Source organism: Acanthochromis polyacanthus, chromosome 5, assembly GCF_021347895.1.
Source record: "Acanthochromis polyacanthus isolate Apoly-LR-REF ecotype Palm Island chromosome 5, KAUST_Apoly_ChrSc, whole genome shotgun sequence".
In the NCBI taxonomy this organism is placed as follows: domain Eukaryota; kingdom Metazoa; phylum Chordata; class Actinopteri; family Pomacentridae; genus Acanthochromis; species Acanthochromis polyacanthus.
Genome location: NC_067117.1, coordinates 40,978,515 through 40,991,972, shown reverse-complemented (window position 1 = coordinate 40,991,972; position 13,458 = coordinate 40,978,515). Strand labels below are relative to the sequence as shown.

The window sequence follows — 13,458 nt, the reverse complement described above, 5'->3', positions numbered from 1 at the left end:
TAGTAGCTATTTTATTCTTCAATTTTTAGTTTTACATGTTATTTTTAACACATCTATTTTCGATTCCAGTGTTTCCTCGGTGGGGAGCCGTCTGCATCTGGGGCTTTGGCAGGGCCTGGGCCTAATGGCCCTGGAGCTAGCTGGCCTGTTGGGACTGACAGGGCCTGCTGCTGCCCCAGGTGCGGGCGGCTCTCATTGATGGTGTTTCCTCTTTCAGGTGCTTCTGCTCTCAGCCAACAGACATTATTATTTCTGTTATAAAAGTTTGTGTGTGCGTGTGCGTGTGCGTGTGCGTGTGCGTGTGCGTGTGTGTGTGTGTGTGTGCGCGTGCGCGGCTGTGTGACTGTCTGTGTGTGTATGTCTGTGTGTTCTTAGGAAGTATGTTGTGGGGCAGGGTTTGGGAGGGATGTGGGCCATTGTTAGAAAATAGAAGCAGAATGTTTCGGGCCCACAGTGGTGCTAATAAATAAATGGATCTTAAAATAAAAAATAAAAATAGAAATCTGTGTGTTTGTAGAGACACTTCCTGTAGCTTTGTTCATAGATGATCCAGTTCACTTATAGAACGCTACAGTCAGCCTCCTGCTCATGCTGCTGAAATACTGCATCTTTATCAGTCAGTTTGCACTCTGTGTGTGTGTGTGTGTGTGTGTGTGTGTGTGTGTGTGTGTGTGTGTGTGTGTGTGTGTGTGTGTGTGTGTGAGAGTGAGTGTGTGTGTGTGTGTGTGTGAGTGAGTGTGTGTGTGTGTGTGTGTGTGAGAGAGAGAGAGAGAGAGAGAGAGAGAGAGAGAGAGAGAGAGAGAGAGAGAGAGAGAGAGAGAGAGAGAGAGAGAGAGAGAGAGAGAGAGAGTTTTGCGGCTATCAGACACTTTGCAGAGACACTTCCTGCATCCAGCAGCTTTGTAGCTTTGTTCTGTTTTCTGCAGTCCAACGTCTGCCGGTAGCAGCTGTTTCAGTTTTTTGTTTTGCTCATCGGAGCCACACAGGTGAGTTTTTGTTCTATTTGCATTCATTTACTGCTTTTTGCTCGACTCTTTCCGGAGAACAAAGCTGTGAACTTCAGTTTCTTTTAATGACTTCAAAATGAAACCAAACCTGCTGCTGTTGTGTTGTTACAGATTCAGGATGAAGATCCATTTTTATAACATAATGCTGCTTTAGAAACTTGGAGACTGCTTTTGCTGCTTACAGCTTGCTCACAGTCCAAAAACACACTGAGGTTAACTGGTAACTCTAAACTGTCCTTAGGTGTGAATGTGAGTGTGATTGTAAGTAAAATGTGTTTTTATCGCATCTTTCACAGATATAAAATCACAAGGTGCTTTACAACAATAATAAATCAAGGATAAAAACAAAAACAGTAATGATAATGGTTAAAAAAAACTGTTAAAAACAGGGGAGCAGCAGCTAAAATAAAGTACAGCAAAACAATAAAATAAAATAAAATAGAGCAGCTACAGGTCAACATCCCACAGGCTGGAACGCTCAGTCACCATTGGCTTTATAGTTGTCCTGACCTGAGAGCTCTATTTGGGGCGTCAGGGTGAAGGAGGGATTGGTCACCTAAAGTCTTAAAAGTTAACACCAGTATTTTAAAATGAGAATTGATGAGGAGCCAGTGAAGAGAGGACAGGACTGGAGTGATGTTCAATCAGTTCAAAGATCAGCAGCTGCATGTTGGACTGTTTGAGGGCCATTTACAGAAGACTGATTTAAACAGGTATAAAGGACATCACAATAATCTTAATGGGATGAACTAAAATGTAAATCATCTCCAGTTCCACAATGGATACCATGGAACTGAATTTGACTGTGTTGCACAGTTGGTAAAAACAGGAGCATGTTAGCTGGCTGTCATAGCTGTCTATGGACAGAGACTGGTCTCCAGGTGTCTCTCTGTGATAGACTGTTACCTGTCCAGGTGTCTCCCTGTGATAGACTGTTACCTGTCCAGGTGTCTCCTGCCTTCACCCAGCTCCCCTGATGAGGATTAAGCGGTGTATAGATGATGGATGGATGTCATCATCCTATAAAGCATAGAATATTTTTGTTGCATATTTCTTGCAGTTAGCTGCAACAATTTGAATGCATCAATAATAAATAATCCTATGATATAATATGTGTAAATACAAACCTCTGCATTAAGCACATTGAGTTGCTGATAATTAAAACGCACAACATTCTGAATTTAGTAATTTGGTGTTTTAATTGTTACTTTTAATTTAAAAAATCTAAGGATTTGTTTCACCACAGCTAAAGTGGAACATGTAAAAGTCCTTTTCCCAAATATAAAATGTCAGCAGCCTTTTGGACCATCATCTGCCTGGTCTCAGACTCACTTTATGAAACAATGATTGATGGCTCAAACTGAAGAAATGCACCCTTACATGTGTGATTTGACCAACTGAGGTTCCAGGTTTTTGTTATTTTGACCACATGATGATGTGGACTCATTCTTAGGACCACTAAGATCTGCGATGGGTCCATACTGTAGGTAGATTTTCATTTGTTGCCAGTTTTTGTGGTCCATAATCCCCATTTTTTCATTTCAAAATAGGCACAAATCAAATTCTACTGATGCTTGAGCTGTCATAAGTAGGAGAACTATCATCCAAGGACAAAATAGAAATATTGGTTATGTCCACTTACGCTTATGAAAACTTTCTGGGGCTCCTTGTTTGAAAATGTTGCACTTTCTTCTATTTTCAAGGGCTGATAATTAAAAATCTGTCCTTTTCTGGAGCAATTCAATCAACTGGATTTATTGACAACTGTTTTTCCTTTGTTCTATGTTCTGCATTTGTGGAGACACTAAGTCCTTAAAATGCTTCCCAGGTATTTAAGGGGTGAAAATAAAATTCTGAAAATTCAGTCAAAATATTTTAATGAACTTAGTTTGGCTTCCAGATAACAAATAAGTAAACCCTGAACAAAACGTGGAGCCGTGGAGCAACAGCACAACCAGAAATGATCGATTTTATATGAGGAGTTCTGAATGAGCTCAACATAAGTAAACTGTGTCTAAAAGAAGTGCAGTCAGGTCTTTCACTGTCTAGAAAAGTTAAAGATGTACACATCTGACCACACTGTGAAACTGCAAGAAAATGTGTTTGCTTTCACACATTACAGTTTCATCACTCTTTGTCTACCGCAGCTTCTTTTTCTGTTCTCCATTTTCTTCTTCTTTCTGTTTGGTTTTACCAGCAGTATGAACAGTCTGTCCCATGCATTCATCCTCCAAACCCTTCTGAGTTATCTTTCTGTCCCAAATGAAGGCAAAATGAAGGTAGCAGCCTTTAATGCTAAGAACCTCGGACAGAAAAAAGTCACAGACAAGACGGTCGTCCACTACCTCACCAAGGTAAGTATGGTTTCATCTGTACAGCACTGTTGGGCACATGGAAGACAGAGAAACGTGCAGGGAAAAGATAAAGGACACGGCATGTGTTTCCTCCAGATCATGTCTCGGTACAGCGTGGTGGTGATACTGGAGGTGATGGATAAGAGCGGTGAAGCCATGGAGAAGTTACTGCAAGAACTCAACAGCGCTGGGTGAGTTCACAGCACTGCTAAATGTACAGTGGTGAGAGTCCACAGAGAGCATTATAGTCTTTGGTTTCCCATAACTCCTGTAACTCAGAATTTTCTAGAATGGAATCTTTGAAACATGTCATGGCCACCCGATATAACCAATCCAGTTGTATAAAAATAACAGCTTATTAGATGATTGCAAAGAGATCATTTCTTCATTTTACATATAAAGACATCCAGAAATCCTGGTACTTACAGTCAGACACCACAGATGACTCTTCCAAAGAACTTATAGTACGGTCTATCACACATCTTAAATGCAATGTGGAAAAGTTCCCCAAATAATACACTTTTTGACCACAGAAGTATAATTATGTGTATTTGAACATTTTGACTGCTTGATTTGGATAAAAGCAGCTATATTTTTTGCATAAAACTGCACAAAACAACTTTAACATGAAGCACAATCAGTTTTTATCAGACGATCACCGGTTTCAGCCTTCACCAGCTGTGACTCATCCTGTCCCAGATTCTCCGTCCTGCCTCCCCTTTACTTTAAATCTCTCTGTTTTGAGCATCTCCATTTTGTTTGCTCAGCTTAGTTAATTCATCTTTAGTTTCCTATCTTAGTTTAGAGGGTTTTTTGGTTTGTTTTTACCAATTTATTGTAGCTTCGACCTTTTCTGAATGAAGTTTGGTTTGTCTATCCTCTCCCCCAATAATCCCCACTTTATTATGTTCTGCTCTTTAGTTAAGTGACATTTTCTATTCGTTATTCCAGAATTTGAATTTGTTAGGTTGACAGATTTACTAGGTCTTTTGGATATATAATGAAATCAGCGATACTCATACAGCCCATTTTTATTCCAATGTCTCCTTATTGTGCATCTTGAAGCAGCATTCTGTGCACTATTCTGTACAGAAGTCTGTATGTCGGCTCAAGTCATTTCTGAGTTCTTCTTCCAGTGAAACAGTTTTCCTGGCAGTTGTGACTGAAGTTTTTGTTGGTCTACCTGACTGCACCTTGGTATCAACAGAACCCCTAATTTTCCACTTTTTTATCTGAAGTGGAACACAACTGATTGGCATTCTCAAATGTTTGGATATCTTTTTAATGTTTTTCTTGTTTTAGAAAGTTCAGCTTCAAAGTCAGTGCAGCACTAGAGGGAATGTGCAGGCGTGGACAGTTAGCCTTACTAGCATTTGAACCGGTTTGTGTCAACTTGTGTGCATATTATCAGGCCAAACCTCAAGAATATGTCTGCTTTTGATCAGGGCTGCTGGGTGATTCAACCTGTCATTATGATTTAAAAAGAGCAAATACAACTGTGTGATAATAAATAACTTTGTCTGACCGCTAAAAATAAATAGAAGCAAGGTTTTCCACGATCAAACATATTTTCTGACAATATTTCACACATTTTGTCAGGGTGTGTGAACTTATGAGCACAGCTCATTTTGACCCAGCACATTTTGACATTTTTCTAGATAACAAATAACCCAAGAAAGAACCACATGCCTGTTTGTTTTTGATGCAAAGATGCATGTTTCAGCTATTCATTCAGGAAATTAAGAATTACAGGACTCATTGGGAACTTGAGACTCCCATGATACATACATGGTCTTTACAAGTGCATGAAAACTTTAGTTCACAACTGTATGTATCAAAAACAGCTAAGAATCAATTCTGGACTCATTTTGAAAAATGCTGCTTGTGTCAGGGTTCTATTTTGCCATTAGTTGCTGTTAAAATGGGCTCTGAGTCATTTTGATAGAGGAAAGGTTTCTGAGGATAGAACTCTATCAAGCTGGGAGCTTCAAATTCTGCAACTTGTTCCAGAATACAAACTTTCAGAAAGTGTCTCCTTTTTCCAGTCCTCACTGCTCTCAAAGTGAGAGAACATCGTCTTGATTAGAGACAGGAAGTCATTCCAAAAACAATGGGCACATGGAGAATCTTAGAGCTTCAATAAAAACTACCTGGATGTCTCCTTTAGGCTTTTCTAGAACTGAAGAAGCCCTTTGAATAACCGGTGAAACATCTGTGTGCTGTAATCTTGGTCTTCATGTGATGTAACAGTGTTGTCCTCTCATGTTGGTGTTTCCTTCAGCAATAACAGACAGCATCCCTACTCCATGATCGCCAGCCGCCAGCTGGGACGGGACACATACAAGGAGCAGTTTGTTTGTTTCTACAGGTGAAAGCAGCTTCACCTTCTACATCACATGAAGAAGCACCTCAAACTGACAGTGTAGTGGAGTGTTTTTTGGGTGCGATATGCTAAAGAAAAAGATGACACACACACTCACACACACACACACACAACTGGTAGATCACAGAGTACAGCATGTATTTTTAGGGTGAAAGTTTACACAAAGGTTTTGACTCATGTAGCAAACACAAACACACCAGTGTGTCCTGATGTGTGTGTCTCAGGGAGGAAGATCTGAAGTTGAAGGCCTGCCACCAGTATGAAGACAACCAAGCTGGAGACGAAGACGCCTTCGCTAGAGAGCCCTTCATCCTGCACTTCAGCTGCCCCACTGCAGGTCAGTAACACGTCACAGCTGATCCACATGTACAGCTTCTGTTCTACACGTTATAACATAACAGTTTGGATCAATCTTTCTGAGTCATGTCATGAAATTATGTTCAGCAGTGAGATGTAGGAATGAGCTTTTTCTCTCAAACCGGAAATATTTTTAATTACTTGATGATTGGTAGAATAAACAAAGTCTGAGTTGATTATCCATAGAAATTATTTTGTTCTATTATTTCTAAATAATTAAAAGGAAATTTCATATGTTAATTATTGTGTTAATTACTGTAATTCTGAACACTCATATCAGAAAAACTAACTGGTCCGGTGTTTAGTAGGTACACACGTGGACAAAACTGTTGGTACCCCTCAGTTAAAGAAGGAAAACCCACAATTCTCAATGAAATCACTTGAAACTCACAAAAGTAACAATAAATAAAAATTAATTGAAAATTAAATAATCAAAAACAGCCATTACTTTTGAATTGTTGATTAACATAATTATTTAAAAAAACAAACTAATGAAACAGGCCTGGACAAAAATGATGGTACCTCTATAAAAGATTGAAAACTATTTGACCAGAGTGACATGATTAACTCAGGTGTGTCATTTAATTGACATCACAGGTGTTTCCAAACTCATAATCAGTCAGTCTGCCTATTTAAAGGGAGACAAGTTGTCACCCTGCTGTTTGGCGAAAAGGTGTGTACCACACTGAACATGGACAACAGAAAGCGAAGGAGAGAATTGTCCCAGGACATCCGAAAAAAACGATAGACAAACATCTTAAAGGTAAAGGCTATACGACCATCTCTAAACAGCTTGAAGTTCCTGTGACAACAGTGGCTCATATTATTCAGAAGTTCAAGACCCACGGGACAGTAGCCAACCTCCCTGGACGTGGCCGCAAGAGGAAAATTGATGACAAATTGAAGAGACGGATCGTTGGAATTGTATCCAAAGAGCCCAGAGCAACCTCCAAAGAAATTAAAGGTGAACTCCAAGGGCTAGGTACATCAGTGTCAGATCGCACCATTCGTCGTTGTTTGAGCCAAAGTGGACTTCATGGGAGACGACCGAGGAGGACACCACTGCTGAAAAAAACTCATAAAAAAGCCAGACTGGAATTTGCAAAAATGCATGTTGACAAGCCACAAAGCTTCTGGGAGAATGTCCTTTGGACAGATGAGACCAAACTGGAGCTTTTTGGTAAGGCACATCAACTCTATGTTCATAGACTCAAAAACCAAGCATACGAAGAAAAGAACACTGTCCCTACGGTGAAACATGGAGGAGGCTCAGTAATGTTTTGGGGCTGCTTTGCTGCATCTGGCACAGGGTGTCTTGAAAGTGTGCAAGGTACGATGAAATCTGAAGACTATCAAGGCATTCTGGAGAGAAATGTGCTGCCCAGTGTCAGAAAGCTTGGTCTCAGTCGCAGGTCATGGGTCTTCCAACAGGACAACGATCCAAAACACACAGCCAAAAACACCCAAGAATGGCTGAGAGAAAAGCGTTGGACTATTCTAAAGTGGCCTTCTATGAGCCCAGATCTGAATCCCATTGAACATATGTGGAAGGAGCTGAAACATGCCATTTGGAGAAGACACCCATCAAACCTGAGACAACTGGAGCTGTTTGCTCATGAGGAGTGGGCCAAAATACCTGTTGACAGCTGCAGAACGCTCATTGACAAATACAGAAATCGTTTAATTGCAGTGATTGCCTCAAAAGGTTGTGCAACAAAATATTAAGTTATGGGTACCATCATTTTTGTCCAGCCCTATTTCATTAGTTTGTTTTTTTAAATAATTATGTTAATCAACAATTCAAAAGTGATGGCTGTTTTTGATTATTTAATTTTCAATAAATTTTTATTTATTGTTACTTTTGTGAGTTTCAAGTGATTTCAGTGAGAATTGTGGGTTTTTCCTTCTTTAACTGAGGGGTACCAACAATTTTGTCCACGTGTGTAGGTGAGAGGACCTGATCACCTGAACACAAGTTTAAGAAAAATGAATCTATTCAGTCAATTTTATGAATTTACCTCAACTTCAGTTGAGAAATTTGAATTTAAATTACACATGTTAAGTTGATGATTCATAATTATGACAACCCTAACTGACTGAGGTAATGTTTGCAAACAAAGGTTTATCTAGGTCAGTAAATTAGATTGTAGCTGTGCACTTAATCTAGCAGTGGGTAGATCTCTTGCATTACTTTTTAGAGTGTATAAGAAAGCAAAAAGTCAAACAATCACCATTAAAGTGCAGCCTGTACTTACTGTATTTATCCCTAATAAAATGCTACACAGGTGATTGTGCCATCTTTTATGTAACTTCCAGCCTGCAGAGGGAACTTGTTCACGCTGACATAGATTGTTTAGAACGTTCCCCCCTCATTCCCTCAAACTTTGTTCCCTTCTGCCTACTGGTATGTTATAGTACATTCTGTCTATAAACTTACACTGAGGATTTGTATTAATACCACTGTGCTTTAATATCTTCACATATGTTTAGTTTTGTCTGTTCTGCACCTTCCAGCTGTGAAGAACCTGGTCCTGATCCCAGTTCACACCAAACCAGACGACTCTGAGAAGGAGCTGGACGAGCTGCACGATGTGGTCAAAGCCGTCAGGAGGAAATGGAAAACTGATGTAAGTCTGATACTTTTAGAAAAAAGTGCTCTAAGTCAAATATATGAGGGGGATTTCATCTGGATTTGTAGCCAATTTTTAAATGAAATTCGCAGCAGATTTAGAAATAATTAGCGTTAAAATCATATAACAGGAACAAGGACTGTCTTCTGACTCAGTTGTATGCAGTGATGGATGCATTTACTGAAGTACTGCACATGAGTATATTTTTAAGATAATACAAAATATTGTACTTTTTGCTCCTCTACATTTATCTGAAAGCTTTTTTAAGATGGAAATTTTACCCAACGGATAGAAAACAAACCTTTGTCAACAGCACAGTTAACCAGAACAGCTCAGACTCAGAGACAGCAGTCCTGCTCCAAGGCTGCTCAGTCGGTGTAGGATTTCTGATGGATAAGTCCTGATAAATCCTCAGTGGTGGATTTGCAGTAGGATCACAATCATGTGATCATCAGCAGGCAGCTGACATAGTGTTCACTTGTTGTCGTGGTTACAGTGATGATTTCTAAAGGTTTCTTCTTGCGGTGACCATACCATGTCCGGGAAGCATGATGATTTTAGTTCTTTTATTTTATTCTGCTGTTCTTCTTTAGTTCAGATGAGCAGTGAAGGTGACATAACACTTAACATGTTCTTACAGAAATGGATCCAAGATTTTTTTTTCTTTGGATTTCTAATTTGGCACTGTAGATTGAAACACAATATCTTAACCATTTTAAAGCATACGGCTTCAGCATTTAGGGTCTAGACTTTTAGACTGAACGTCTGAAAGTCTGTCCTAAATCAATACTTGCAAGTAGCACTTAGTATGTTCAGATTTATTGCTGGTATGATCTTTCTGGTATGTCTGTCTGTACTGGCTGTGAAGTGATGCTTTGGAGGCAGTGTTGGGGAAAAAAATCTGCAATCTTTCAGTGATACAGAAGTCTTTAACAAATGTCTATGAAATGTTTGCTGCTCCACCTACCACAGATTATTCCCTCTAACTTCTTCATTTCACCAAATGTTGAAATGGTCCAATATCAGCAAAGGTTAAAGATTATAGAAAAACTGAAAACAAATGCAGCCTCAAGGGGACATAAGCCAGTGTCCGGTGTGTGCAGATCCCAAGTCTGGGTAGATGTTGATAAGTGAGTTGTGTCAGGAAGGGTAAAACCTGTGCCAAAACAAATATGCAAATTAATCCTACCACTTCCATATCAGATGGGTCAAGACCCGGGTTAACAACCGCCGCTGGTGCTGTTGACCCACAGACCGGTGGAAATGGAACTACTGCTGGTCAAAGAAGGAGAGGAGGCATGTTCATAGGAAAGAGGACCTGAAGTTAGTTGGTGTGAGGATGCAGAAGATGGAAGTAAATGATTAGCTGTGGCACCCTAAAAGAAGTAAAAGAAGAAGAAAAACTGAAAGCACATTTTTTGGATGAGAACCTCAGATTTATCTGCTGTCCCTGTACATCTAAAAAAAACTGGATATAAAGTAGCTCAAACCTGCAGCAGCTCCAACAGTAACAAGCTGCTGACTCACTGATGCTTCCCTGTTAATAATATATTAGTCAGAGAAATCAAACCGGGACTTCTATTTTAACACTTTAACGACATTTTGCTGCAAATATTTTTCGATAGCCCTTTAAGGCCTATCATTGTGCCAGTCCACCAGGACATATTCTTACATTTTTACATACTGTAGTGCAGTTTTTTGTATTTATTTTATTTACTTTACATCAATATAAGCCTTAAATCAAGTTTCAATTAGATGGATTGACTTATGCCTGAACTATTACAATGAACTGCTTAAAAATGCAATAAATCTAAAAACGCGAAATTAAATTTTGTTTTATTCACATATATTTCAAAATACAGGAAATGCATAGCTGTTTCCCTCAGATTTGTAAAGTTACACAACATCCTGTGGTCTTATTTATAAAGATTTTGTTATGTGAGCTTTGTGTATTGTTACAAACCCACCAGTGCAAGGAAAAGTGCCCTGGTGAATGTGTAAAATGTTAGTGGAACTCCCCAGATTTTATATGAAAAAGGAATGATCGATCTGTCTTTTTTGGTTTTAAATCTACTACCAATCAAAAATCAATATGCAATCGTAGCGCTGGCGCTCTACAGGGCTAAGCAGGATTTCTCATGCAGGAATTTTACGTCGTTATTTTAGTAAAGGATCTGAAAACTTCTTCCATCTCTGGTTTTATGCGATGCACCTTAGTTTGGCCAGAATTTGAAATGTTTCACTTAAACCTGAGTTGTGTATCCTGACTGCTGACAGTTCAACACTCTGTACTTGGACACTTCATCCTTTTGTCAGTTTATGACTCTTTTATATTTGAGTTACTGCACATGATGCAAATGCTGCAGTGAGTGTGATATAAAGTCAAACACCGAGGCCTTTGTTGGATATTCTGTCCTTTATCTAACGTGTCTTTACAGCTCAATGGGCCTAATCATGTACTGAAAAAGTGACAGAGATGACTGAGTGGTTGAGCAAAAGACTGGGTTCAAACAAGAACCAAACATAAAGTCATCAGACTATGAGTGTTTCTGTGTCTTTTAAAGGGACTTTTAACAGTGAAGTGATGCACTATGCATCACTGACACCAATTTTCACTTGATGACTGTTGAAGACACAGATGTGGTTATTCCTGCAGAACATCATGATTTTGGGGGACTTCAATGCAGATGGGCGATATCTGTCCAAGAAGAAGAAGAGAGATATCCGCATTAACTCTGCTCCCTACCACTGGCTGATAGAAGACGAGGTGGACACCACGAGTAGCAACCTGAATGACAACACCTACGACAGGTGATACACCGCTGTCTGAGTTTTCTCTTCACATCTTTCTGCAGCAGCAAGTTCACATACAGGAGTGGAAAAAGTTTTCTGTGTGTACACGTCTTTTACGGAAAAGCTCGACCTTCATTAATGGATCAGTTTTACCAAAAAGATCCAATACTAATATCTTATGTGTTGTTTTAGGATTTGTTTAGTGTATTACTGGACTAAAAGAAATTGCACTTAAAGACCTAAGAGTGATTCTTCATGCAATATTTCACAAATGCATGGGGTGTCCAAAATTTTTTTCCACCACTGTAGATCTATATAAAGTTTAATAGCTTCTCATGTGCACATCACAGGACCATAGCTGATGACTTACACGACAGGAGACACTTAAAAAATAAATGTATTAACATAAATGAATGAATGCACAAAAACACAGGGTGTGAATTCCACTAAAACAAAATGAAATCTTTGTTTATTTTACAGTGAACCAGTGAGCTGTGCAGCATCAGTAATCTAAGCATATTAAAAGACATCCACTTTGATGAGTTTAAAATCTTTATCTTTAGCTGACCTCACTAACCCGTTAACCTGGCGTCATAGTTCAGCCTTCAGGAAGTGTTTTAAAGACTGTGCTGGATGTTCTGCCTCCAGGATCGTGGTGTACGGACAGACCATGCTGGACACCATCGTCCCCGGCTCAGCCAAATCTTTCAACTTCCAGACAGAGTTCAAGCTGAGCGATGAGGAGGTAAGACTGACACAATCTGATTGTCTGCAGCGTTTAAAGGACACAAGCAGAACTGAACATGTGACTTCCTTTATTCTCCAAGACTCTCAGCATCAGCGACCACTATCCTGTGGAGGTGGAGCTGAAGAGCAGGCAGAGGGATGAAGCACCGAGGAAGAGGAGGATGGCAGTTCCTAGAGCAACAAACAGGACATCCATCAAAGGACAAACTCAGAAGAAAGGTGTCTTTTTTATTTGCTCAGTGTATTTGTAGTTTGGAGTGTCACTGCTGGATTACACTGATTTCAGTACGATTTCTATAAAAGATGAAATGCATCAGTCTGATCACAGTTCAGTAACATCCAGTTTGATCCTCTGCTCTTTATTTATTTACATCAAAGTCATGTGTCAGTTTCTTATGGAAGAGAGAGACCAGCACCAACAGTTGGTACTAAATATGTGTCTTTTATTCTGTGCTTCTGCTAATGTAAATATACAGCACCACAGAAGAAGAAGAAGGCCAAGCTGGCAGGACCACAGAAGAAGGAGAACGCAGCAGCAAAAAGGAAGCGTGGACGGCCGTTAGCTACGTCCAATACATCAACAAAGAGAAGACGTCAGGACAAACGTTAAACAACCTGAACCACCCAATGTAAAAGCCCATATTATGTTTATATTCAATATGAAATAATAAACTTATCATTAATTCTTTGTGATTTGTCTGGTTTGTTGATCAGGTGACTACACTTCCAGTGGATTGTTTATTTGACTTAAAATTAAGGTATAAGGTTAAAATTTCCCAGAGAAACAAAATGGAGCATCTCTCTCTGTTGAAATGTGAGATCAGTTGTTCCAGTATCTCCAGCCTGAACCAGTGAGGTCACTGGGATGGTTTTCAAATGCAAAGCAAGATTAAATACAGGAACACAAACACCAGCTTAGGCTCAGGTTGTGGAGGCAGATCTGAATGAACAGTACAGTGAAAACATGAAGAAAACCAAACATAAGGAGCTTTTTGTATCCAACATGTTACATCTGGGGCTGCACAGTGACATAGTGGTTAGCACTTTCGCCTTGCAGCAAGAAGACCCCGGTTCGAATCCGGGGGTGGGCCTGGGATCTTTCTGCATGGAGTTTGCATGTTCTCCCTGTGCATGCGTGGGTTTTCTCCGGGTACTCCGGCTTCCTCCCACAGTCCAAAAATATGCTG

At 39.7% G+C, this 13,458-nt stretch overlaps 1 protein-coding gene across 1 annotated transcript; it reads left to right on the top strand.

Moving 5' to 3' along the window:
- Nucleotides 1–796: 796 nt before the first annotated feature.
- Nucleotides 797–12,959, top strand: LOC110964992 (deoxyribonuclease-1-like). The gene is made up of 10 exons (XM_022213874.2): nt 797–986; nt 3,276–3,361; nt 3,458–3,552; nt 5,643–5,729; nt 5,969–6,081; nt 8,616–8,728; nt 11,388–11,542; nt 12,173–12,269; nt 12,352–12,490; nt 12,748–12,959. Exons 2-10 carry the CDS (start codon nt 3,281–3,283, stop codon nt 12,879–12,881), a joined length of 1,014 nt encoding a protein of 337 aa, XP_022069566.2. The 5' UTR covers nt 797–986; nt 3,276–3,280; the 3' UTR covers nt 12,882–12,959.
- Nucleotides 12,960–13,458: the final 499 nt, after the last annotated feature.

What these genes read in the sequence shown, in the direction of transcription:
- LOC110964992 (XM_022213874.2), top strand. Translation starts at nt 3,281, where the DNA reads ATGAAGGTAGCAGCCTTTAATGCTAAGAACCTCGGACAGAAAAAAGTC. An exon ending in CAGTTTGTTTGTTTCTACAG is followed by an intron (nt 5,730 to 5,968) that starts GTGAAAGCAGCT and finishes TGTGTGTCTCAG; the next exon opens with GGAGGAAGATCTGAAGTTGA. An exon ending in AGGACAAACTCAGAAGAAAG is followed by an intron (nt 12,491 to 12,747) that starts GTGTCTTTTTTA and finishes GTAAATATACAG; the next exon opens with CACCACAGAAGAAGAAGAAG.